At 45.1% G+C, this 24,641-nt stretch overlaps 1 protein-coding gene across 9 annotated transcripts in view; it reads right to left on the minus strand.

The window, feature by feature from the left end:
- Positions 1-24,641, minus strand: part of Zhx3 (zinc fingers and homeoboxes 3) — a 109,016-nt gene that overhangs the window by 6,668 nt on the left and 77,707 nt on the right. For all 9 annotated transcript variants that reach the window (XR_015683006.1, XR_015683005.1, XR_015683007.1 and 6 more), the window contains 1 exon segment: positions 9,043-12,024. Coding sequence is in view for 6 of the 9 variants with exons in the window: in NM_001047097.2 (NP_001040562.1) it covers positions 9,043-11,887 (2,845 nt within the window). In the remaining 3 variants the exon portion in view is untranslated.

The raw sequence follows: 24,641 nt of genomic DNA on the forward strand, positions 1-24,641 counted from the left end.
ATATACATATCTATGTATATGGCACATTTATTCATTCCTGTGTTGTTAATAGATACAGGTCATTTCCTTCTTTGAGACTTGTGAACTCTAATGCTTTGAACACTCATGAACACAATGTCAGTCCAGGCCCTCTTTTCAGTGCTAGGAGTGATACTTCTGGATTGGATGAGAAGCCTGTGTTCGGTTTCTTGAGACCTGCTGAAAAGTTTTCCAAGGTTTAAGCCCTTTACATCACAGCAGCAGTGTGCCAGGGAGCCGGTTCTCCCACCTCAGAGTAGTGCCTCTGACTCTGTTTGTGTACATGCTAACCACAGCTGATTTAAGTGTGAGAATCTCATTGTAGACTTTCATCTCCCTAAAAAGTAAAGATCTTAGTCATCTTAAAAACTTTTTATCTTTTAAAAAATGATTTTATGGGGGCTGGGGATTTAGCTCAGTGGTAGAGCGCTTACCTAGGAAGCGCAAGGCCCTGGGTTCGGTCCCCAGCTCCGAAAAAAAGAACCAAAAAAAAAATGATTTTATGTCTATGGATGTTTTGCCTGTACGTATGTCTGTGTATTTGTATGTATGTCTGGGATTACATGTGGTGCTTGGCCCCTGGAGGCCAGAAGACAGCATTGGATCTCCTGGGACTGGAGTTGCAAACGGTTGTGAGCTGCCATGGTGGGCACTGGGAACTGAACCCAGGTCCTCTGTAGGAGCAGCCAGTGCTCTCAACTGCTGCGCCATCTCTCCAGCCCAGGGTGTGGTCATCTTTGCATGAGCTTGGAACTCTTGTTAGCTTTCCCTCCGTAGGAGCAACGGCTAGTTAGGTAACTTATCCATTTTTAATTGGCGTGTTGTTGATATATATTTCTACGTATTCTGAATATTAATTTTTATCAGAAGCAAAATCAGGAATTTTCTCTCATCTGTCCTTTTACTCTCTTGAGCAATGGTTCTCAGCCTTCCTAATGCTGCAACCCTTCAATACAGTTCCACATGTTGCAGTGACCCCCAACCATAAAATTATGTTGTTACTCCATAACTGGTTTTGGTACTGTTATGAATCATAATGTAAATATCTGATGTGCAGGAAATCTGATAATTGACCCCTGTGAAAGGGTCATTTGACCCATTAAAGGGGTTGCAACCTATAGGTTGAGATCCTCTAGAGAATGTCATTTAATGCACAAAAGGTTTCTACCTTCTTTTTTATTTAAAGTTAGGGCTTCATTATGTAGACCAGGCTGGCTTGAAACTTAGTCCTCCCACCTCAGCTTCTTGAACGCTGAGATTACAGGAATATGCCATCATTCTGGGCTCAATATTTTAAAATCTTGGTTTGGTTTTTTTTTTTTTTTAATCAGTTTGGGGTTTTGAGATAGGGTCTTACTATGCATCTCAGGCTAGCCTGGAATTCATAATCTTGTCTCTACTCCCTAAGTGCTGGATTAGAGATTCAAACCACAATGCCCAGCTCAAAGCTTTTAAATATTGATGCTGACCAGTTTATTTTTTGTTGTCTATGCTTTTGCTATTATAACAACAGCCGAACCCAAGGTCTGAACAGTTTTCATTGGTATTTGTGTGTGTGTGTTTTATCGCTCTTGCTTGGCTGATCTGTTTATCTCTGTTATGTCTAATTAGTTCATAGTATTTTCCTTTTTCCTAAGCTGGCCTGGAACTGGCCATGCAGCCTGGTCTAGTCTCAGATTTGCAGTAGTCCCTCACCGCCATCTCCCAAGTGCTAGGATCAGAGGCGTGAGCTACCACACTTGACTAAGTTTACGTTGTTTTTAAAGCCTTTTGTTTCCTTGTTGATCTTCTGTCTCATTTGTTTGGTTTTTGTGTTGAGAATTTCTCACTATGTCAAGGCTGGTCTTGAACTTGTCAAGGGATCCTCTCGTCTTAGGCTTCCTATAGCCACCATATTTGGCTTCTGTATGTTTTTATGTCTACTATTGAAAGTAGACTATTAAAGTCTTTAAGTATTTTTGAATATTTTCCTTTTAATTCTGTATTTTTACTTTATGTTCTTTTGGACCCAAGTGAGTATATGTTAATAACTGCTAAATCTTGTACTGGACCTTTTACCAAAATATAACATTGTTATCTGTCATAAATGTTTTATTCAAAGTTAATTGATTTGGCCTCACCATAATAAAGCCATATTAGCTTTCTCTCTATGTACTCTTTGTATGGCATATCTGAGGCAGGGAAGCATAGGAGATGGTTTGGTTTGGAACCCCATTTGGTTTCAGTTTTGCACATACACGCATACATACCCTTCTTGTAGTAGTGCACTCAGCAGCCTAGTTCCTTCATCTGCATTTGCTGTGCACACATACTCTTTTCCAAACAGTGTCCCTAACAACCTCAGAAACCTCTCAACACCCCACCTCGGTCAGTCTACATATACTCCCATCTCGGAATGACAAGATGCTCTCTGCCCCTAGTACCAATCAAATGAAGACAGTTTGTTTCAAGTCTTTTCAGCTTATCTGAGTATGAGAGTAGAAGGGTTCAATTGGTTTGGGGTACATGGGATATAAAATAAAGCTATGTCTTTTAGTAATCTCTTATGGAAAATCCCCATGTGCCCTCTCATGTCTCTGCATAATTGGGTGGGCTTATGATTGAAGTCAGATGCAGTATGGGGAGGACATACCAAGTGGAGGAAACGATTATATAACCTATCAAGACGAGAACCACCTAAGTGGTTCCTCTGATTTAGTAGCCAGCCTCCCTTTCTCTTGAACCCACAGAGGAGGCCTGGGACAAAGGGCTCTTTGTTTTCATTCATGTGACCCACTGTCAATCATGAGGAGTTAGCTTGTTGCCTCTCTACATCTGTGTGACCCCTGATTTTCAGGGTTTTTTTTGGATAAGAAACTAAGAACTAAGCAGGGTGGTAGTGGTGCACACCTTTAATCCTAGCATTTGGGAGGCAGAGGCAGGCAGATCTCTGAATTTGAGGGTCAGCCTGGTCTATAGAGTGAGTTCCGGAACAACCAATGCTACATAGAGAAACCCTGTCTTGAAAAACCCCGCGCGCGCGCACACACACACACACACACACACAGACAGACAGACAGACAGACAGACAGACAGACAGACAGACACAGACAGACAGAGCCTGGAAACATCTCAGTAAAGACTCTAGCAACTGGTAATTTTCTTTCTGTCCTTCACCTTTGACATTTTTGTGTCCCTGTATTTAATGTGAATCCTTACAGACAGTAAATAGATGGTTCCTGTATGATTTTGGTCCAATATAGCAATCTTTGTCTTTGGAATAACTTAGTCCACTGACGTTGTATGTGATCACTGATAGAGGAGGAGTGTTCCTGCTACCTAGCTATCTTTTCTGTCGTAGTTTTTATTTGTAAACCCTCCCTTACCGCCTCTTTGGATATTCGCTTTTCTCAGCGTGCTTAGTTTGTCTCCTTTATATGTATGATTAGCACTGTAAACTTGAAGTGATCCAACCTGATAACCGCTGGCTTTCCGTGTTACTTAGAGACCCAACCATGCTGTTTACTGCAGATTCATCTTCCTGTTGGATTAACACAGATTATACTTTTCATGAAGTTTGCATTTTAAGTCATACAGGGATGATAGAAAAATTACGAATTAAAAGTATAATGACACTGGTATATTTACCTATAAAATCATCATTATGGTTATTTTTCTTGTGGGTTCAAGTTACCATTCAGTATCATTTCACTTCTGCACAAAGGCATCTTGGTGGCATCTGCAGTAGGGACGTTAGCTTTTGTCCATCTGCAACTGACTGAACTGCTTTCCTTTTCCAGCACTTCAGATGGGTCCTTCCTCAACCACTAACCTTATTGAGGGTCCCCACATGATGAGCTGTTGCCTCTAAATTTACCCTGGTTTGAGTTCACTAAATTGCTTGGGATGGGAATGTTCATGGCCTTTCATCTAATTTGAAAAGTTTTCTGTCATTAGTCTTTCTGTCTTTCTCCTAGAATTCCTACAATGTCTCCATGTCTGTCTATGTCCCCCAGGCCCCTTTAGTTTCTATTTGTTGTTCTTGTTGTCTTCTGTGCCTCTGGGTCATCTCTTCACATCCTCTGACCCTCCATCTTGTTCAGATGTTGCTCAGCCTCTAACAAACTTGTCTGGGGTTGCACTGTTTGTCTGGGGTTGCACTGTTTGTCTGGGGTTGCAGTGTTTATCTGGGGTTGCACTGTTTGTCTGGGGTTGCACTGTTTGTCTGGGGTTGCACTGTTTGTCTGGGGTTGCACTGTTTGTCTGGGGTTGCACTGTTTGTCTGGGGGTTGCAGTGTTTGTCTGGGGTTGCACTGTTTGTCTGGGGGTTGCAGTGTTTGTCTGGGGTTGCACTGTTTGTCTCGGGTTGCACTGTTTGTCTCGGGTTGCACTGTTTGGCTCTGGAGTGCTCTGTTGTTATAGTTGGTACCTCGTCAGCTAACACTGTCATTGCAATGATGCACTTTCTCCCTGATTTTTCCTCATTCTTCCCATGCTTTCCTGCATTTCACTGAGCAGACTGAAGGCAGATCTAAGACCTTTAACCAATGATCTCTATCCAATCACTGCCTAGACTTCTTCAAGGGAAGTTATGTGTCAAACTTTTGTTCTTTTCTGAGAATGGACATACTTTAAGTTTCTTTTTTCTGTTTTGTAATTTTCTATTGAAAACTGGACCTTCTAAGTATGGTATGTGGTAACTCAAAATTTAATTCTCTTTGCTTCCAGAATTGGTAAGTTTTGCTCAGTGAGGGCTGGAGTCATCTGGTTTGAGATTTTTTTCAAACTTCCTGTCAAGTGTGCACTCTTCATATGTGGGGTCATTGAAGTTTCTGCTGGGTTGTCTCTGTGGGAACATAAGATTCTTTAAATGTCTGGTTTGCTAAAAGGGGGGAATGAATGCTCTCTTTAAATACCTAGTGACTAAGAAGATGCTTCAGCCCACGGGGTTGGGAACAATGACTGGCCTCTATGATGGCAAAAATGCAGCAAGCTCCAAGTTTTGGAGGACAAAGTCATTACTGCCCACTGGCAAAAATAAGCCACACCAGCAACCTGGGCCATAGTTCCCATGGCTGCCTGCTGTGTGGAAAGAGGACTGCTGCACAGAAAACAAATTTACCGAACTAGGTAAGCCTCTCTGTGCTCACTTCCGGATGCTGTGAATGTTCAGCTGGATGCTTCGCTATTTTTTCTCTTAGGTGGTTTTGGGTTTTGGTGAGGGTGAGCTCTGTCTTACTCTGCCATGTTTGTAACATCACCCTGTAATCATTCTTATCTCTGTTTGGCGTGACATCCTGGCTTACTGGCCATCACATAATCACTGAAGTGGGGACAGTATATGGTCACTTAGATTGATACATGGAAAGTCTTCCAGGTAAAGGGGAGAAACAATGTATTTTGTACTGGAATAGGGTCAAACCAGACATTAAAAAGCTGTTTCTTATACCTTCATTACCCCCAGGATGTCACAAGTCACCCCACGTAGCATTCTGAGGACTGAGGAAATGGCTCAGTTGGCAAAGTACCTGCCACGCCAGCATAAGGACCTGAGTTCAGATCCTCAGAAACCGTGTAAAAAGCAGGCATTGTGGCCTGCTCCCGTAATCAGGACCCTGAGGCGTTTTAAGGGAAATTCCATGCATGTCTGGATAATGCTGTTCCTCAAAGCCGTGCTTATTAAACAAAACCCCAAAGCCAAGTGTGAGATAATGCCTCATGGGTTGTTGGTCACAGGGCCAGAGGTGTGCACAAATAACACAAGCCACAGCTGGTTGATAAGACCCTGTTACTGAAGACACCGTAGACCTTGATTGCAAGGTATAGAGGTCAAATTGGAACTGAGCTGGAAGCTTTTTCTACGCTGGCCAGCTTCCACAGCGTTGGAAGATGCTCTATATACTGCTGAAGGAGAAAAGGCACCAACTGTCTGAAGTCGCTGTGAATCCTACAAACTACAATACCCATCTGTAAGGCAAGATGTGCTCACTAATGCAATAGTGACATAACTGTTCTATGTGTAAACAACTGCTTTCTCATGGAAAGAGAACTCTTGTTTGGTAAAAACTCATGGCTAAGGAAATCTTAGGCCCTAAGGGAAACTTGTTAGTATTTTTAGTTAGACTGTCATGGCGATGAGATGCCAATCAAATGACGGCTCAGGGGCTAAGAATAAGTTGTTGTTTATGTTCTAGACTCTAAAGCTCAGGGATCATCATTAAAGAGAGGGTAGAAGGGATAGAAGAGCCAGGTACAAGGGCTGTGAAATGCTGTCTTTTGAGGCCAGCACGGTCAGTGCAGAAATGGCTTCACAGCAGCTGTCTTTAATTGGTTTAAGACTGGGCCTAGGAGGCTGGAGAAATGGCCCAGCAGTTAACAACACAATACCTTTGCAGAGGACCCAAGTTTAGTTCTCAGCACCTATAAGGTAGCAAACACGACCTGTAACGCTGTAACTCTGTGACAATCTGTAGCTCTAGTTCCAGAGGATCTAATGCCCTCTTCGGTCATCTAAGGGCATCAGGCATGCAGGTGGTACACATACACATACAGGTAAAACATCAATATACATAAAATTAAAATTAGTGTTTAAATGGGGGGTTCTGGGTTTATCAATAATCGTGTATTGGGAAAGAGTTCACAGGACCCTGCTGAACTATTGGCTGCTGATGGATTCTGGAGAGGTAGCTGTGTGTCCACTGAGAAGCCACTAGGTTTGAATGGACAGTTCTAAGTCCATGGTTACACAGACGATCCTCTTTAAACTCAGTGAGTCACCAAAATAGAGGGGCAAGAATTTGGGACTGGGACTTGGAAGTAGAGTGTCATGATAGTCAGTACACTTTATAATGCATAAAATTATCAAAGGGCCAATTCAATAAAAGCTTTTTTTTTAAAAAGTATAGAGACACACTTCAAGGGGGTGAGGACAGGAGTGTTGAAGAAGGTAGATCCCTGAAACTCACTGGTCAGTCAGTCTAGTCAGTGAAAAGAGCAATACAGGGGAGACAGCCAATGGGGACCTCTGGCTTCCATACTTAGATGCACATGCACACAGATCTATACACAGAAAGAAAGAAATTGGGAGGAGGAAAAAAGAGGGAAGAAGAGAGGAAGAAGAATAGATAAAACGCTACTGTGAGATATTGAGGCCATTCTTCCAGTAGTGAATGAATGCATAGAATTGGAGATGTCAGTGGCACTGTGCGTTCACGTGCCTGACTGGTGACCAGAGACTTGGGTTCCGCCAGGTGTTTCTCCTGTTTGCTCTGCAGAGCTGAATTCCCCTCAGTGGTGGGCATGAGGCAGTAAGTTGTGTGGACTGGGGGATGGTTCAGTTAGTAAAGCACTTGCCTCATAAGCATAGGGCCTACGTTTACTGCCTAGAATCCATGTGCAAAGGCCAGGTATGGTGGCACACACTTATATGCTCATACATGCAAAGGCCAGGTATGGTGACACACTTATATGCTCATACACTTATGCAGAGAAGGTGGAGACAGGTGGGTCCCTGGAGCCTGGTGGCCCACTAGCCTAATGGTCAAGCCCCAAGTCCCAGTTTGGGAAGTAAGTTGCATGGCTCCTGAGGAAAGATACCTGGGGGTTGACCCCTTGCCTTCTGCAGGCACGCACTCACCTGCATATACAGAGTCAGAGACTCGGGGTGGGGGGGGAGAGGGGCACACTCCTTCCACAGGTGCTCACTGGTGGCAGCCCTCCCCCCAACCATCATACATGGAAATCTCCTTTTCCTTTAGTAAGTGAAGCAACAGCCCAGCATTTCAAAACAGGTGTTGAAAGAAATTAAGAATATTCAGCAAAGGAATAAGCATTTTGTAGATTTTTTTTAGAGGTCTTCAGTAGAAAATAAGTGGGACAGGGAACTAGGATTTCCTAGGTCAAAGCAAACAATAATGTCCAGGCACTGTATACAAACAACACTGTGAGAAAGTGCCATGCGGTCCCAGGGTTAGCATGCTGTACTTGGTTAGAGCCCTGCACGGAAGCAGCAGGGACCACCTGCACAGCTGTCCAATCCCACAGACACTTGTAGTTGACTCCACCCTCTGTGACTCAGCCGGCCACGCTATCATTTAGCGACCCAGGCCTTTGGCTTCTGTGACACTCCTCTCTGCAGACTCTTGTTCTAGCTGCTCTGGGAGGGGCATTTCACCAGGAGACAAATGGCAAGAGACAGTGAAGAGTCTGTATCTCATGGACCAAAATTATAGAAAATCAAAATCTACTGAAGTGACGTGTTCACAGTTTCACCATCATGCCTTAAAATAATCAAGTGTTACTTCTGAATACCAAAATACCACCATCCTGAGAAACTGAAAAGCAACCTTAAGTGTTGAATTTCCTGTTTCTTAAAACAAGGTGATTTTCCATTATAATAAACATCTCTTCTCTATCAGGAAAAAACAATACAAACCTAAGACAAGATTTTGATTAGGAAAAAAAATGGAGTTGGAGAGACTGTTTATCAGTTAAAAGGATTTGCTACCTACTACTTAAAAAGACCCAGGCTTGATTCCCAGAACGTACATGCCAGGTCACAGGCGCAGCTGTGACTCGAGTTCCCGGGGATCTAATGCCCTCTTCTGACCTTTGTGAGCACCAGGCACGCACACAAATGAGACCATTGAACCATTCTCTTTTGCTTGCCAATCTGAGTTAAAGTTCTTCTGAAGTCCTAACCCTGTATCCATACAGATGCTATCTCTGGGACTCCTTAAGCAATGCTAAGAAATGGCTAGAAACACAGGAGTCCCTTTAAGTCCACTATGTTCTCTCCCCTGCATGGATTTAAACCAAACACCACCATAAATAAAAAACAGAGGAACCCAAACCAGAAGTCCAGTTTTGAGCTTTTACTTGTATGGTTTCTACTGCCAGTTGTCCCTGGCATTTACTCCTCTGCAGTTGGTCTGATTGCCAGCTAGTCTCAGAGGTAGCAGTACCTGCCACCAGTACCTACTCTGTGACTGTACCCTCCCCTCAGATTCCGAGAAAGGCCGTGCACAGATCCCATGAGCCCCTTACCGAGCTGACGTCCGGACTGGGGACTTGAAGTGTCAAAGGGCTCTGAGCCGGCCTCAGGAGCACTTGGCTCCCATGCTTCACTGTTCTCAGACAGCGCTGCACAGGCATCGCCCAGCACCTTGTCAACTGCCACAGGCTCTCCGTGTCCAGGGCCCTGATCCTCACTGCTTGTATCTGCCACAGCCCGGGTCTCTTCACCCATTTTCTCAGCAAACCACTGCTTGACCTGCTGGGCACTCATCTGGGTCTTCTCGCAGAGGGTCTGCAGGTCCTCCTCACACAGCATCTTGTGTGTCATGTAATAATCTTGCAGCAGCTCTCGGTTGCCAGGGGCTATGACCAGCAAACCTGGTGGGAAGTTGCCCCTCTTATAGTCTTCGTACCACTTGAGCTGGCCGTTCTTAAGGGCATACCTGCTATCACCAAACCAGCGAACCACCTCCGGCCGGGGCAGCCCTGTTTGGGCCATGATGGAGTCGTAGTCCTGGTTGCTGGGCCACTGTGTCTGGACAAAGAGCTGCCGCAGCAAGTGGCGCTGCTGTGCAGTCTTCTTGTAGCTTACTCTGCTGGGCGGCTGCTCTACCGCCTTGTTCAAGCCATCTTCCTCAGGCTCACAGACACCCATCCCCATCCCCGGAAGCTCACTCTTGCCACTGGCTTCAGTGACCCGCAGGTTCTTGAGGTTGATTTTGATGGGGCTAACCTTCCGTTCTGCCAAGGTATGGCTAAGAAACATTTCCGAAGAGCCATTTTCACCAGGAGCCCTCAGCTCACTGGCCAGCTCTTCATCTCTACCCTCCTCCTCCGCACCCTCTGCCTCCTCCTGAGGCGCATGCCCATCAGCCTTCTTTGTCTCCTCCGCATTCACCCTTTTCCGCCTCTCTGAGAACCAGCCATCAATTTCCCTCCGGGTCATTTTTGTTTCACTTCTTAGGCGGTCCAGCTCCTCCTCGGGGGGAAGTGGGTTTTGTGCAAAGCTGCTCTCTAGCACTCGCAGCTGCTCTGGGGCTCTCTCTTTGTATTTGGTTGGCGTGAAGTCTGGGGTCTGGTGCCAAGACTGTCGTTTGGTGGCAGGGTGACTCACTAGTGAGGTTGCTGTTGGGACACAGGGCACCTCTGGAACTTTAGATGACAGGGGAAAGGGCACCTCTGGCACAGAGTCAATGAGAACAGAGCCATGCTCTCCAGGCACCATGGCCCTGGTGCCCTTCAGGTTCCGGCAGTGATATCTCCGGTCACTGAACCACTTCCGGACCTCTCTGGTGCTGAGGCCTGTGACTTTGGTCAGGTGCTCTACTTCACTCTGCCCGGGAAACTGGTTCCGGCAGAAGCTTCCTTTCAGAGCCGACAGCTGTTCATGAGACTTCTTATTTTTGTAGATGTTTGCATCAAGGAAAGCTTGGGAAGTTATGCTGGGGCATGCTGTGAGGAGTGACTGGGCTGCATTGACAACCTTCACAGCGGATGTTGTATTTGAACACACAGTGTTAATGGGTGCCGCAGTTGGCTTGGGAACAGATGCAGTTGTCAGGGGGAGAGATGAGCTTGATGCTTGTAGCCCATTGGCCATCAATGGTTGAGTGACCAACAGGCCCCCTGCTGTGCCCTCAGGCTGTCCCACAGCATGACCTGGGAGAGCAGCCTGGATGAGGTGCTGGACATTGCCAGCACTGGCAACAAGTGGTGTGTTTAGAACTGTGATTGTGGGCTGAGGCACAGACTGGATGACTGTATTGAACATCTTTTTCCTGGCATCTTCGATCTCCTCAGGAGACCAGCTGATTCCCTGCTTCAGTCTCTGGGCTGTGAACCAGATTTTAAGCTGTTCTTCTGGATACTTGGTCACCACAGTCAAGTAGCAGAGCTCAGCTTTGGTTGGGTAGGGGAATTTGTGGAAGGAGTTCTTCAGAAAACTGTTGGAGTCCATGGCTGCATTGTATGTCGGGATGCTGCTCAGGGGGATCATGACTTTTGGAAGGGCCTTGGATGTGGGCAGGGGTTGGTGGGGATGGTGCTGGGGATGTACTGTGGGCTGCTGGAGGGAGAGGAACTGTGCTATGCCAGCTGGCAATACGGGCACTGTTCCTATCAGGGGCCCATTGGCAGTATGAGGGGGTTTTGTGGAATTAGCAGATGCCTGACTGACTGGAGTGGCCCCATTGATGAAAGTGTGGTCCCCCTCTTTACCCTCTGTCTCCCCGGCCAATGGCTTAGGCAAGGCCTCCCCGCCAGGCTGAGTAGGAGCGTTCTCTTTAAGCATATGGATTTTCTTGGCTTCAGCTTTGCCTTTCATTATCTTCATGATTGGAGTCTTGGTAATGATGATTTCAGTCCCTTCAGTAGACTCACCTGCTAGGACAGATGAGCTAGCATTCTCAGGGACACTCTGCTCCACCACCACATGATTGTCTGGCTTGGTCACATTCCACAGAAAGCTGGCTTCCCCTGAGTGACACTTGGCATTATGCAGGGACAGCCCTTCAGGGGTTTTTGCCAGGAAACTGCACCCTGTACATACAAAATGTGGGTCTTTATTAAAGTCCGTGTGTTCTGAAGTCATGTGTCCTACAAAGTGGGTCACATCCTGGGACCTGAAGTCACACTCCTTACAGGAATATACGTAGCCGTCCAAAGTGCCCCGGTGCCCATTTGCCAGGGCAGAGCCATCAGTGCTGCTGGGGTTTGGGGCTGCCTCACTGCTGGCTTCAGGGGCCTCTGAGGGAAGGTCCTGCTGGGGACCTTCAGGTAGAGGTTCCACAGGCTGAGCCTCTGTGCTGGCACCCGGCAGCACCATGGTCTTAACCGGGATCATGCATGGGGTAGTGGACTTCCTCTTGCTGGCCATGGTGACAATCACTTCGGGTCAGCAGCAGGCAAGAAAGCCTTGCAGTACAAATCCCAGCTATTCCATGAGGGCCCAGGAGGCGCTTCTAAGGGTAGTTTTATCAGTTATTCGCAGAAAGCCACTTTTCCTTATTAAGCCTGGGGAGAAAGAGAAAAAATGTGATGAAGATCTTGCAGTCTCTGACTCTGCCGTTTCCAGTCCCTAAGCACAGACCCACCGCTTACTTTCTACCGTGCGATCGTTGAAGCTACTGTGCCTCTGTGCTGTGAATGTTAAGGCAGGCGCTCCTTGGTGTTGTCCTGAGATGCTCTGCACCATTTGATATGTTTAAATTATACAGTTTTTCTTTGTTTATCTCCCTATATCTTTGCATTAAGTAACTTAGCTTATAGTCAAGAAAGAGGGAAGGAAGGAAAACCATCCTTTTGAGCCTAAAAATTAATTCTAACCAGTTTAGACTGAGAACAAAAGACCCAGTGTAATTCCTGTTTAAACATTTGGATCGACAAGGGCTTTTCTTTTCACAGTCTTCCCACACACAAGAACATGACAAAGCCTCTGTCTCCTTCAAACCAGGCCCAGAGACCAAGTCAGTTTCAGTGTGGAAGCAGGCAGGGGGTGTGAGAGCCACACCTGCCTTTCCTACTTGTTGTCCTACTGCATGTATTCCCAACGATGGGAAAGCCGTAGCCCCTCCATGTGCCCATGACACTGTCACATAGGTAAGCCAAGGATCAGAGGGAGCCCACCAACCCAGGTGAGTCAGCAGCTCAGTGTGAGGCCTCATCTTGGACTCGAAGCGCTCGTCACACGCTTGTCCGGCACTTGCTTGTTACTTTTCATTTTTATCTCTGTTCACGCTTTTTCTGTTCTTAAAAACACAAATCCTTGATCCGTTTGAAGCTAAACTGAGGGATTTACTTATATGCAAAATAGCTGTAGCGGCCGTTCCATACAACACCATCAGGGGGTGCTTTTCCCTGTGACCCCTACCTGCTCTCAACAGAGTCTGCCATCACGGCCCCTCTTGAGCCTCACTCCTGTCTCTGGTGTGCACTTTCTTATTCCCAGTGCTTTCTCTTGAGTAGAGCACTGATTACATCTATATTCTATTTTATGTTTAAAACTCCAGCTTTTTGAATAGACACATCATCCTCATCATTAAATTTCTTGTTAGCAAATATTCAAGCTATAATGAATAAGAGTATAGTGATTCTAATATTAAAATTAGTATCTATTTGAATTTGATATAAAATATAGAGAGAATTTAAATATCTGGTGTCAAATTCTTAGAAAGTAAACAAGGTAAGCTATCTTTTCTTTTTGGCTTCTAAATCTAGCTTAATCGTGATGATAAAACAAACTGCTATTAAAACGGCTGTCCCGTGATAAACACACTCCAGATCTAACCACAGTCACTGCTTCCACCACCACCCGCCAGTGTCAGGGGCAAATTTACTGAATTTATTTATAAAGACATTAGTGGTGAAGTGAAGTTTAAGAAAATAAAACTATCTAATAATAATAGGCAGTTTTCAGTGTCTAAATATACATTCCCAACCAAAATAATCTAGATGTAGAGATCTATATATTTCCTTTTCCTCACATTATTGAACTTAACTTCATTACACAGCTTTCATAATTAAAATGTCTACTGTCTAATCGTATACTGCAGTGGACTTAACTCTATTGAATCCTGTTCAATGTTACATGAGCTTCAACTGCTCACTTTATGGGTCACAGTACAAGAACAACTCTGCCCATACAGGGTCTTTTTCCTTCTATAGGTTATTTCCTGAGGATAAGTGTACAGAAATAGGTCTGTTGGCCAAAAGTACATATTTTCTAAGTACCTTTAAATATACTTAGCAAATTCTTTGAAGTTAGTGCTTTATAATGGCTTTAAGAATGGCACGCAGTTACAGTCCTCTAGTGAGCACATCAGCTTGTTGGGTAAGTCATGAAAGATCTCAGACAGAATAAAAGTGCAAGAAGAAAACAACAGATCAACTAGGCTTCATCAAAAGTAAAGCTAGACTTCAAAGGCCACACTTTCAAAGTGACGAACTGGGGCTGGGGCTGAAGGCAGTAGAAAGCTTGAGCTGCAGCCCAAAAAACAGGCTTGAAAATCATCTGCCTGGTAAGTGTTCCTGGGGTGTGTATGGAGATCTTTTACCACTTGAGAAGAACACCATCTACTGAAAAATGAGTAAGAGATTTGTCAGATATTTCCCCTAAGACACATGAATGGGTAATAAGTATATTTTGGAATGCTTAACTTTGCCAAACATGGCGGCATACAGCTTTCATCCCAGCACTTAGGAAGTAGAGGCAGGTAGACCTCTTGAGAGTTCAAGGCCAGCCTGGTCTATATAATGAGTTCCAGGACAGCCAGGGCTACATAGTGAGACCTTGCCTCCAAAGCCAAAAAATACTAGTAAAACAAAAAATACCAACATCATTGGTAGCTAAGGAAACAAATGAAAACTACAATTAGATCCCTCTGCAACCCATCAGGAGAGATGCAGTCACATGACAGAGAACAATTTCTGACAAGAATATGGTGAAATTGGAGCTTTCACTGTTTCTGGTATGTGAAATAGTGCAGCTACTTTAAACAAAAATATTTTGGCAGTTGCTCAAGAAGCTACTATATACATAGTTACCAAATATATCCAGTAGTTCTACTCCTGGACAGATGCAAAACAGAATGAAAGTGTGTGTGTGTATGTGTGTGTGTGTGTGTGTGTGTGTGTGTGTGTGTGAGAGAGAGAGAGAGAGACAGAGAGAGACAGAGAGAGAAAGAGAGAGACAGAGAGAGAGAGAGACAGAGAAAGAGAAAGAGAGAGACAGAGAGACAGAGAGAGAGACAGACAGACCGACAGAGACAGAGACAGACCGACAGAGACAGAGACAGACCGACAGAGACAGAGACAGACAGACAGAGACAGACACAGAGGAGGGGGGCAGAAAAGGTCATCACTCAACATGTTTAAGTTTACAATTTAAGTGACAGTTTTGTGACATGGTCCATTATTTATGTCTACTTGGGATAAGGGTCAATGGCAATGTCTGTAAGCACCATGCTTGGCAGGAGAGAGAAAAGAAAGATGGAGAGCCACCAACTGGAAGACACATCACTCACTCGCTGGAAGAGAACCTGGGCTCACCACACGCCCAGACCACCAGCAGAATTCATAGCAGACAATGCAAGACCCTTGCTTCTATGGCACAAATGCAAAAGCACATGGACAGTGCTGGTATTTGTGATAAGAACTGGGTTTCACTGAGCAACAGGGACATGATGTCTCCAGCATTGCATGCGCGGGCGCCTGCATGGCTGTGTGCAGGCCTAACACTGACCTCGGGCATCTTCTCGACCACGTTCTACCTTATATTCTGAGGCAGGGTCACTTGCTGAACCTGGAAATTGTTGTTTGGGTTAAGCCTGGCTAGCCAGTCTGCTCTAGGGAAACTGTTTGTGCCTCCTGTGTGGTGAGATTGCAGGCAGCAGCCACACCCACCCAGCGTTCATGTGGCCTCTGGGAACTTGAACTCTGGCCTTCATGCTTACAGGACGAAGGTTTTACCCACTAATAAGAAATCTGAGTAAGATGTATTACTATACTAACAACACACATGATGTGGACTTCCCACATGTCAGAAGTGACTGGTTAGAAAAATGAGGGAAAGTCAATTCACATTAATAATCAAAGCTCTAAAATCTTTAACAAGAACCACAAAGCTTTAATAAAAACAACAGACAGAAAGAAATGAAAAAAAGAAAGAGAAGAAAACCTAGCAGGAGCCAGAGTGTGTTCTTGGAGGTAAAGACTCAGAACTATGTGACTTCAGGGCTGGCCACATGAATTTTGATTTCCATGGGATTAAAGTCATAGTCAAGATGCCACCATGTTGGTGGCATAATTTGGGTGGGGAGGATGTGGATGCGTCCCTTTATCTGAAAGTGCTGGGGGGAATGCCTTAAGCACTTTTCTATCGACTCTGACAAACTGGGCCTGAGCTGTTCCTCTCAAGAGGAAAGGCAGCAGCTTTACATTGTCTGAAACAGAGCAGTGTGTGTGTGTGGGGGGGGGGGTGTTCTTGCCAGACTTAGAAACTGAATGCTCACAGAGCACCTTATGGCAGATGACGGGGCACTGCGTGACTGTGATGGTCAGTCTTGATGGCTACTTGCAAGGGACTGAAGAAGGTCTAAGAGATTAACAAACAGGCAAACCCCCGAGGGTCTGGTGCTATTTCCACGGAAGATGAACTAAGAGGGAAATACCATCATCCTACAGCAGAGAGAACACTCAGCAGCAGACGCCCGCCCTCTTCTGATGCCCCAGGATGCGAGCTGCTGTGCTCCTCCTCCACAGCAGGTTAGCGTGAACTGACGCCTCCATGCACACGGAGCAAAGCATCTAGTGTCTCCCTTCCTCCAGACTTTTGTCACAGCAACAGAAAGGCTAACATACATTTGATGCACACAGATTCTTATTCCTTTGTTGTTTAACTGTGTGTCTGTGTATATGTGCACAGATGTGTGGGGGACACACAGATGTGTGTCCAGAGGAGGACACTGGATACCCTGGAGCTGGAGTTACAGGAGCTTGTGAACCATCTGATATGAATGCTGGGAACCAACATTGGGTCCCTACTCTTAACCACTCTTAACCCCTGAACCATCTCTCCAGACCCTAAGTTACAGAGCAAGTGAGACTTCTGGGAATCACTGTTGGGCAGAATCAAAGGATGCCAATCAGTGGCCATTTGGCAGCAGAGGCTGGTATTATAAACTACTACATCAACACTCAACAAATTCAAGCATCTAAATGAAGAGACTTGTGAAACATAAGATAAAGTACACAAAAGAGGGGTCAATGTGCACTGACAGCAATGCTGGTTAGAGAAAGAAAGGTTACCAACTGTAAGTAAACATGTAAAGAAACAATTCTACTCCTTCAAGATCCCTCATTGTCTTCTGGGCTGTCATGTTTCTTGCATGTACCTGCTTGCAAAGAGAAGATGGCACCTACAGGCATCTGTGACAGTTTTACACACCAGAGGGTTTGCTCTAGAGCCCTGCTTCCTGAACTCTCCCTTCTTTAGAGAAGATGGTTCACTCACACTGTGATCCTTTCTCCTCCACCAGGCAATAATTAGGTCATCACATGATACTGCTGGTGGAGTGAGGTGACACACACCTTTAATCCTGACAAGCAGAGGTAGTCAGGAGAGAGAGAGAGAAAGAGAGAGAGAGAGAGAGACAGAGACAGAGACACAGGCAGACAGAGACACACAGAGAATATGAATATGAATTATGTTTTACAAGACCTGCACAAGCTCTAGCCAGACAAAAACCTCAGCTCAGAGAAGGGATGATTGATAAATACCAGAAGGAAAAAAACAGCGTGCTCTAATGGTGTGGCACTGGATACAGCAACCACACTACAGAGCAGGCCCTATGCTCAGGAGTAGTTGGCCACACAACACAGACTCCTTGGTTCGTTTTTGTGTGCTCTTTTGTATGTTTTGTATTTTTTTGTCCTTTGGACATTTTGTTTTGATATTTTTTAGAGAGATGGTGTGAGAAAGAACAGGAAACTGGGTGGGTAGGGAGGTGGAGAGGTTAAGGCAGGAACTGGGGGAGGGAAAGAATATGATTAAAATACATTGTATGAAAATTTGAAAGAATAAAAAGTATTTCTAAAAGAAAAGTATAGTGCTTTAAAATGTGCTTATGTGGCTAGTGAGATGGCTCAGCAAGTAAAAGCATCCGTGCCTGTGCCTGACGGCTTCAGTTTGATCGACGACCTTCAGGACTCACAGGGTAGAAAGGCAATACTTGTCCTCTGACCGCCACATGCAAGCCTGGTGTGTGCACACACACACTTCGATTTTTGTTTTGCGTTTTTTTTTAAGGCTATCTTTCATGTATGAATGTTTCGTCTGCTTGTATATATGTGCAGGATTCAGGCATTGAATAAGCCACCATCTGGATGCTGGCACTCAAACCTGGGTCCTGTGCAATTACAGCCAGTACGCTTAACCTCGGAGCCACCTTTCCAGCCCCAATTCAAATGTTTTTGGGTTTTAATGGCAAGCAAGAGAACAGTAACAAGTGGACAGAACACAGGCTTTTAGAGTAAGTGCTATGCTCAAAGTAAATAAAAATTTCATTTGCAAATGAGCTGTGTCTTACTATCAGGGCAACAAATGTGTTGGCATTTTAGCTTATTATCACACGGAAAAACATTAAAAACCCCTAAGCCCAGTGGTTCGAAGTAGACTGTATGTGTCTCAAGATCCCCAGTAGCCTTAGCTGGAAGATTCTTTGCTCAGGGCAGGGGAGCTGGAGAGCAGGATATGGCTTCTCTCCTGTACCTGTCATCCCCTGGCTGGGATGGTTGGGCCAAGACTCATTCTTACCTGGAAGCTTAGGCCTTCCCACAGTAAGGTTATAAAGAGTAGTCAGACAACCTGTATGATGGATGACATCCAAGACAGGAAGTTGCTAGCCACCTTAAGAGCTAGATCTGGAACTGCCAGTATTATTTCTGACGTACTCCACTGGTCAAAGGTAGGTCTTAAGGCCAATCCCAATCAAAGGGAATGGAAAACAGATTCCCCTCCTGGACCAGGGATTCCCACACTAGGAACAATGGCAGTACTTTTCTTTTTAGCCCATCTACCAAAAATTGGACATTATATAGTATTAAAGAATTAATGTCTTTATATCTAACACTAGCATTTCAATTATGTCAAAACCAAAGTCCCAAGTTGGTTAGTACGACATGCAGACATATTTATGAGCAAACGACCCATGATACAGTCATTTACGGAAGGGTGAAAGAATAACAGGAAAAAAAATGGGGGCTGGTAAAAAAAATGAAAAAAAAATCTGACCATTCTACTGTATATATCTCATATTTTTGTAAATAAAAACAAAATCTGACATAAAAGGGCATATGAAAAAGTCTTTATAACAACTTCTAAAGAAGTGTTTTGCTTTAAATGTTTATCTTTCCTTTCTTGGAAATTACTAACTTTGACCATGACAACCAGATAGTGCCGCCCACCTTCCTACTGCCCAAACCTTAAGAATTATCTTTCTGGGAATTTTCCACACCACCGAGAAAATGAGGTCAGACATAAACTCTACCGCTCAAAAGCCACGGCTCCGTATCTCTCCTAGTTCCATCCTCAAGGCCCCTCGGGGACTTCTAAGCTCCCACCCTCTTTTAACACAGAGAAGCTACTAAGTAAGGAGGAGGACAGGCTACGCCCATCACAGCAGACCTTCATTCTGACTGAGTCCACGTTCCCTTGAGGCTGCATTTACCCTGGATGTCTCCTACACAGCAAACACACTGCTTTGCTGCCATAGCTCCATAGACGTCCAAAGAGTTACAATTACTCCAGTCGACTGGGTGGGTAGTGGCCATTCTCCTCCTCATCCTTTTCTTTATTCTATTTTATGTCCTCCTTTTTTGTTTCCTTTTGAGACAGGGTTTCTCTGTGTAACAGCCCTAGCTGTCCTGGAACTCAAGCTGTAGACCAGGCTGGCCTCAAACTCACAGAGATCCACCTGCCTCTGCCTCCTGTGTGCTGGGATTAAAGGCAGTGCCACCACTGCCTGGCTCTACTTAAAAAAAAATCATTAAAGGGCACCTCAGTAAGGATTATTGTTTCTGTTATGAAACACCATGACCAAATGCAACTTGGAGAGGAAAGGGTTTGCTTGGCTCACACTTCCACATCATAGTCCACCACTGAAGGAAGTCTGGGCAGGAACTCAACAGGGCAGGAACCTGGAAACAGGAGTTAATAGAGACCATAGCGGGGTGCTGCCTACTACTGGCTTGCTCATCATGACTTGCTCAGACTGCTTTCTTATAGCACCCAGGACCACCCGGGACAGCACCACCCACATTAGGCTGGGCCCTCCCACATTAATTGCTAGAGGCTTGCCTACAGCCTACTCTCATAGACATGCCTTTAGTTGAGGCTCCCTCCCCTCTGATGACTCCAGCCATGTCAATCTGTCATAAAACCAGCCATTACAAAGGACATGACAATGTTAGAATGATTCTTACTTTTTTCTGTCAGATGAGGGGCTGTAGTCTGACACGATGGCTTAGTAGGTAAGGAAGCTTGCTGCCAAGCCTCACCCGTTCTAGAACTGGTACCCACAGAGTAGAAGAAGAAAACAACTCCCACAAAATGTCTTCTGGCCTCCATTTGTACTCTGTGGCATGTGTGCCCATGCACAGGAAAAATACAATAATAGTGATATAAAATAAGAAAAGAGAAGACAAGCTGTATTTTCCTGCTACATCTAACAGAGAACTGTCACGGTGGGACAGAATGAGTCAGCAGCACTCTACAATGAATAGCACACATAGGAAACCATCTTCTGTCCAGAGTGTGTGTGCGCAGGACTGTGGTAATGCAGCAGATCTGCTGGCCGGAGTAGTCAGAGTTCCATTGAAAATAAAGAGCTTACACAAAGTTCAAATCTGTCGAACCCTACGTCTGCCTGAGGTAAAGAAAGGCATAGCCCAGAGCTGGGCTAGTTTAACCCATTGAGTGCTTATAGGTCTCAATACTTTCTGCATTTAAAACTCATAATTCAACTGAGGGCTCAGGGCTAAAGCTCTCAGCTTTCACCCTTCAAACAATTCGTGTTTCTGTCAAATCACCAACAGAAATAGCCTGCTCCACTCAGATGTTATCACTCTAAATTGAGTGCTAAGTTATTCTCCAAGCTCAGAAGGGGAGCATGTTAGAACCACAGAGGTTCCAGAATAAGAGGCACTTACTGGAAAGACTCAGTTTAGCCAGCCACCTTGTATGAGGGTCCTTCAGTACACCACTGCTTGGTGGTTAGAACAGTCATTGTCTGAGTACCTCCAGAGACAAGCGCTCAACACTTAGCACCAATGGAAAGGGTTTTAGAACAGTATTGTATAGTGAGCACATGCAAACACCTTCAGGTAGGTCAGACTTGCTACGTTTATGCCATCTCTGACTTCTGGAAGCCAATGATCTTCTGTGGTTATTAGGACCATTAATACTCTGGGGCTTGCTTTCCTAGACACACTGGAATTCTCTGTCTACCCAAGGTTAGATGTAACCAATGAAGTGTGAGAAAATGTGTTACCTCCAAGGGGCACTTTCAGGAAAGTATCTGCTTTGTTTCAGTATTTACTCTTGGGCCGTTCACTGGCACTGTCTCAGAGAGTGCCCACTCACCCAGTCATAAGAGAAGAGCTGGGGGTTGGGCACATAGCTCAATGGAAAGCACTTGTTTCACATGGACAAGGCCTTGTCTTCAATCCCCAGCACAGGGCATCGGCTGGGACATGAAGAACTAAGCTGTCTGGGTATGTAGGGAGCATATTCCAGGCAGAAATACTAGCTGGCACTAGGTGTTGAAATGGTGGCAGCGGTAAAGAGAGGTCAGGAATTGACCAGGTTAAAGAGCTGCGGGGGTGGGGCAGTGCAGACACACAATGATGTTAAAATTTCCAAGGCAGGTAATGCCAAAGGAAGACTTTAAATACAGGGTTGATAGGATCTGCCTTGTGTTTAGTTCAGCATGGCTCCACTGGCTGTACTCAGAACAAACTGGGAAAAGCCAGAGGCTACACAGGGACATCCATCGGGATATGAAAGAAGTCCAGGAAGGAGCTGACAGGGGCTGGCATCAGGTTGGGAGAAACTGAGGCAATGAGGGGTAGCTGGGCTCTGAAAACACTTGAAAGTACAGGGTATGTGTGCTGTGTCCATGTGAATGGAGACAGACTTGAACTTGGTGAGTAAGATGGTGGCATTACTATCAACCAAAACATATCTGCAACTAGGAAGCACCATGCAGAGAGCAAAGGCGCTCTGAGCGGCTGAGAGTGGGTATCTGTTCTGGGGAAACTAGATCAAGCTGGTTTCCTCCCAAGTGTTTGGGGGAGCAAATGGATCAGACTGCTAATGAGCAGAGAGGCCGTGAAATACCAATTTCCCCAGTGAAAAGGACTCTAGTCTTTGCCAAAACCACTCAAACCCACAGAAAAATACAGGAAGTGGGGTGAGACTTAAGGGGTTGGGGTAGGGCTGGGAGCAATGCTAGGGTAGCAGAAGAGGCAAGTGGCCAGCACTTGTTCCACAGAGGTGTGAGAAAGCTGCTTTCAAAGTAAATGTGTTACCGGGAAACAGACTTGAATCCTGAATTTTGTTTCAAATACAAAAGTAAATTACTTTATTAAATTTAAACTAAAAAATTTTAAAGCATTATAAATGGTTTCTTCTGGATGTGGTTTTACTTCTGAAATTACATTTGTTTTAATTGAAAATTTCCAGTGTAGTCCACATAGTTTTCAAGCTAAATAGCTTGCAGGCTGGCATGCTTACAAGAATCTGTGAAGAACATTCATTTAGAAAAATAAAAACCCTCCCTGGCTCACCCTGCAAATCCAGCATGCCGCCTCCTCTTCCAGACCTAACCTCATTGACAACTCTCTTCACTGACCTTACTACAAAGCCCACAAGATCAGACACACAGACTCCACTCCATCACTGTGAGGAACACAGACCTGTCTGCTGTTCTTTTGCTTGCTTAGGGAAAACCAGAGACATCTGAAGTTGAGTGGGTAAGGCTTCAAAAATAGGTTTCACTCACTGTTTCTAAGAGTCACTACACAAAAATGGAAATGTTTTCCTTTATTCAACTCAGCCACTCTAACACAGATAGGAACTCTGCCTATTGATAAACCCCCATACACATAAAGGATGCAATACGTGATGAGCACTGGGACAGCAACAGATGAGAAACAACCCAATCAATCACAGTCAAATCAACTATAAGCACATCTAGATAGTGGAGTAATATGCATGTGTGAAAAATAAAAAGCTATACATTTATACTGCCATTAGCTAACCATTAGCCCCCATGGACCCCAGCTCACCCCCTAATTTCAGAACAGTATCAGTAGTCTATGTATTCGAAACAAAAAAGTTAAATTTAACCAAATGTTAAAATGATAATTTCCCAGGACTTTTAGCTGTTACAGATAACAAGTAAGAAAGTAATAGGCTAGTGGGGTGGAGGCTGAGACCATCCCATAGAGGTGGCAGGGTAAATCACCTTCCTATATACCCCAAATATCTCAGCTCTGACAAACTGTGATTGGGCAGTGGAAGAAAAGGTGGAGCTGAAAGTTTTAGAAAGGGGACTGGGGGAGAGGGAGAGACAGAGACAGAGATGGAGCCTGAAGGAGAGGGTGATGAGCCAGAACCACATGGTCCTAGGAGCCGTAATTGGCTTTACAGATGAATGATTGAATTACGTAGGGTACCTCGGTCCAATCACAGGCCCTAGTCTTATCTGAGATTTCACCTGACCTCACCTAGTACAGGTGCCCTCTTTGAGGGGCAGAAAAAGCAGACAGCAATCCACAACAATAACCAGGGTTTACTTAGGTACGAAGACTGTTGGCTTTCTTACGTCTGGTTCATTTCACTCAGCTGTCTCAAGGTTCCTTTATGTTTGTTTTAATACTGTGTCACAATGCCCTTCCTTTTGAAGACTAAATAATTCCACTCTCTATATCCATCACATCCGTTTTATCCCTTTGTCAGTGGATGTTAGTCTGTGTCCACTTCTTAACGCCTGTGAATAACGCTGTGAACACGGGAGTTGATACGTGAATGAACTCCGCTCCTCCTTAGTCCTCCCTCCCCAATCCTGTGACGCTGGTGGGGCAGCAGCTGCAGTGTCATCTGTGCCTCGTGTTTTAGTTCTTGTCACTAAACTCGCTCCCTCTGACTAGCTTGCTTCCTGGTCCTTTCTGATGCCATTTGGGTTCTCTTTTTAGTGAACTCTGTTGGCATGTCTTCTAGGCTCTGCCCCAGAGTTACCTGGCAACAGTCAGATGTTCCTGACTCAGTACAAAAGGGGCAGCTGGCCCTCCTCACTTTCTTGTTCTTCTCTTGCTCTTCTTACTCGTTTCCTGTCTCTTCTCTCCCCATTCCCCTACCCCCCTCTCTCCATGTGTTCATGGCCGATCTCTACTCACTCTCCTCCCCCCTCCCCCCTCTCCCCACCCATATGCACACATTCTTCCTTTCTCTCTCTACTACCCCCCTCAACTCCCCTCCCACGCCCTGAATAAACTCTACTCTATACTGTCCTTCACCTTGCAGCCGGTGTCCCCACACCATCCTGCACCTCCAAACATATCCCTGGGTTCTTTCTCTTCTTTTTATAAAACACAACAGACTCGACAAGTTCATTTTTAAATTTATTCTACTGGTCAAAGAGGGAAGAAAGCTATTGAGCCCTCTCTTGCCTTCTCTGTTGAAGAAGCTCTAGTTCCTTCATGGGGAGAAAGGCAGTGCTCCAACAGGGAAAGGTTGCAGGAGTACAGGCTTCAGTTCCCTGGAAGTAAAGGCCCAACACGTAAATACACGCTCACTTCTGGAGTAGCATTTTGAACTCTTTTCAGGAAGTTACCATTTTTTTTCTTGATAGGCAATATTAAATACCATTCAATGGGTTGCTCAGCATAAGAGCCAGGATACACCTACAACATCTACTTCTGATAGTATATCAAACTGTCAGGCCCAACGGTACTCCATCAGTAAAGTTCCACACTTTCCCAGAACTCTTCAAGATCATAGTCATGATCAGCATAATTTCCTGGGAGGCAGCAGGCCAAGGTGCACAGAGTCAAACGAGGCATTTTGGGGCCGC

The sequence above is a fragment of the Rattus norvegicus genome, chromosome 3 (assembly GCF_021556685.1).
Source record: "Rattus norvegicus strain SHRSP/BbbUtx chromosome 3, alternate assembly SHRSP_T2T, whole genome shotgun sequence".
NCBI lineage: Eukaryota > Metazoa > Chordata > Mammalia > Rodentia > Muridae > Rattus > Rattus norvegicus.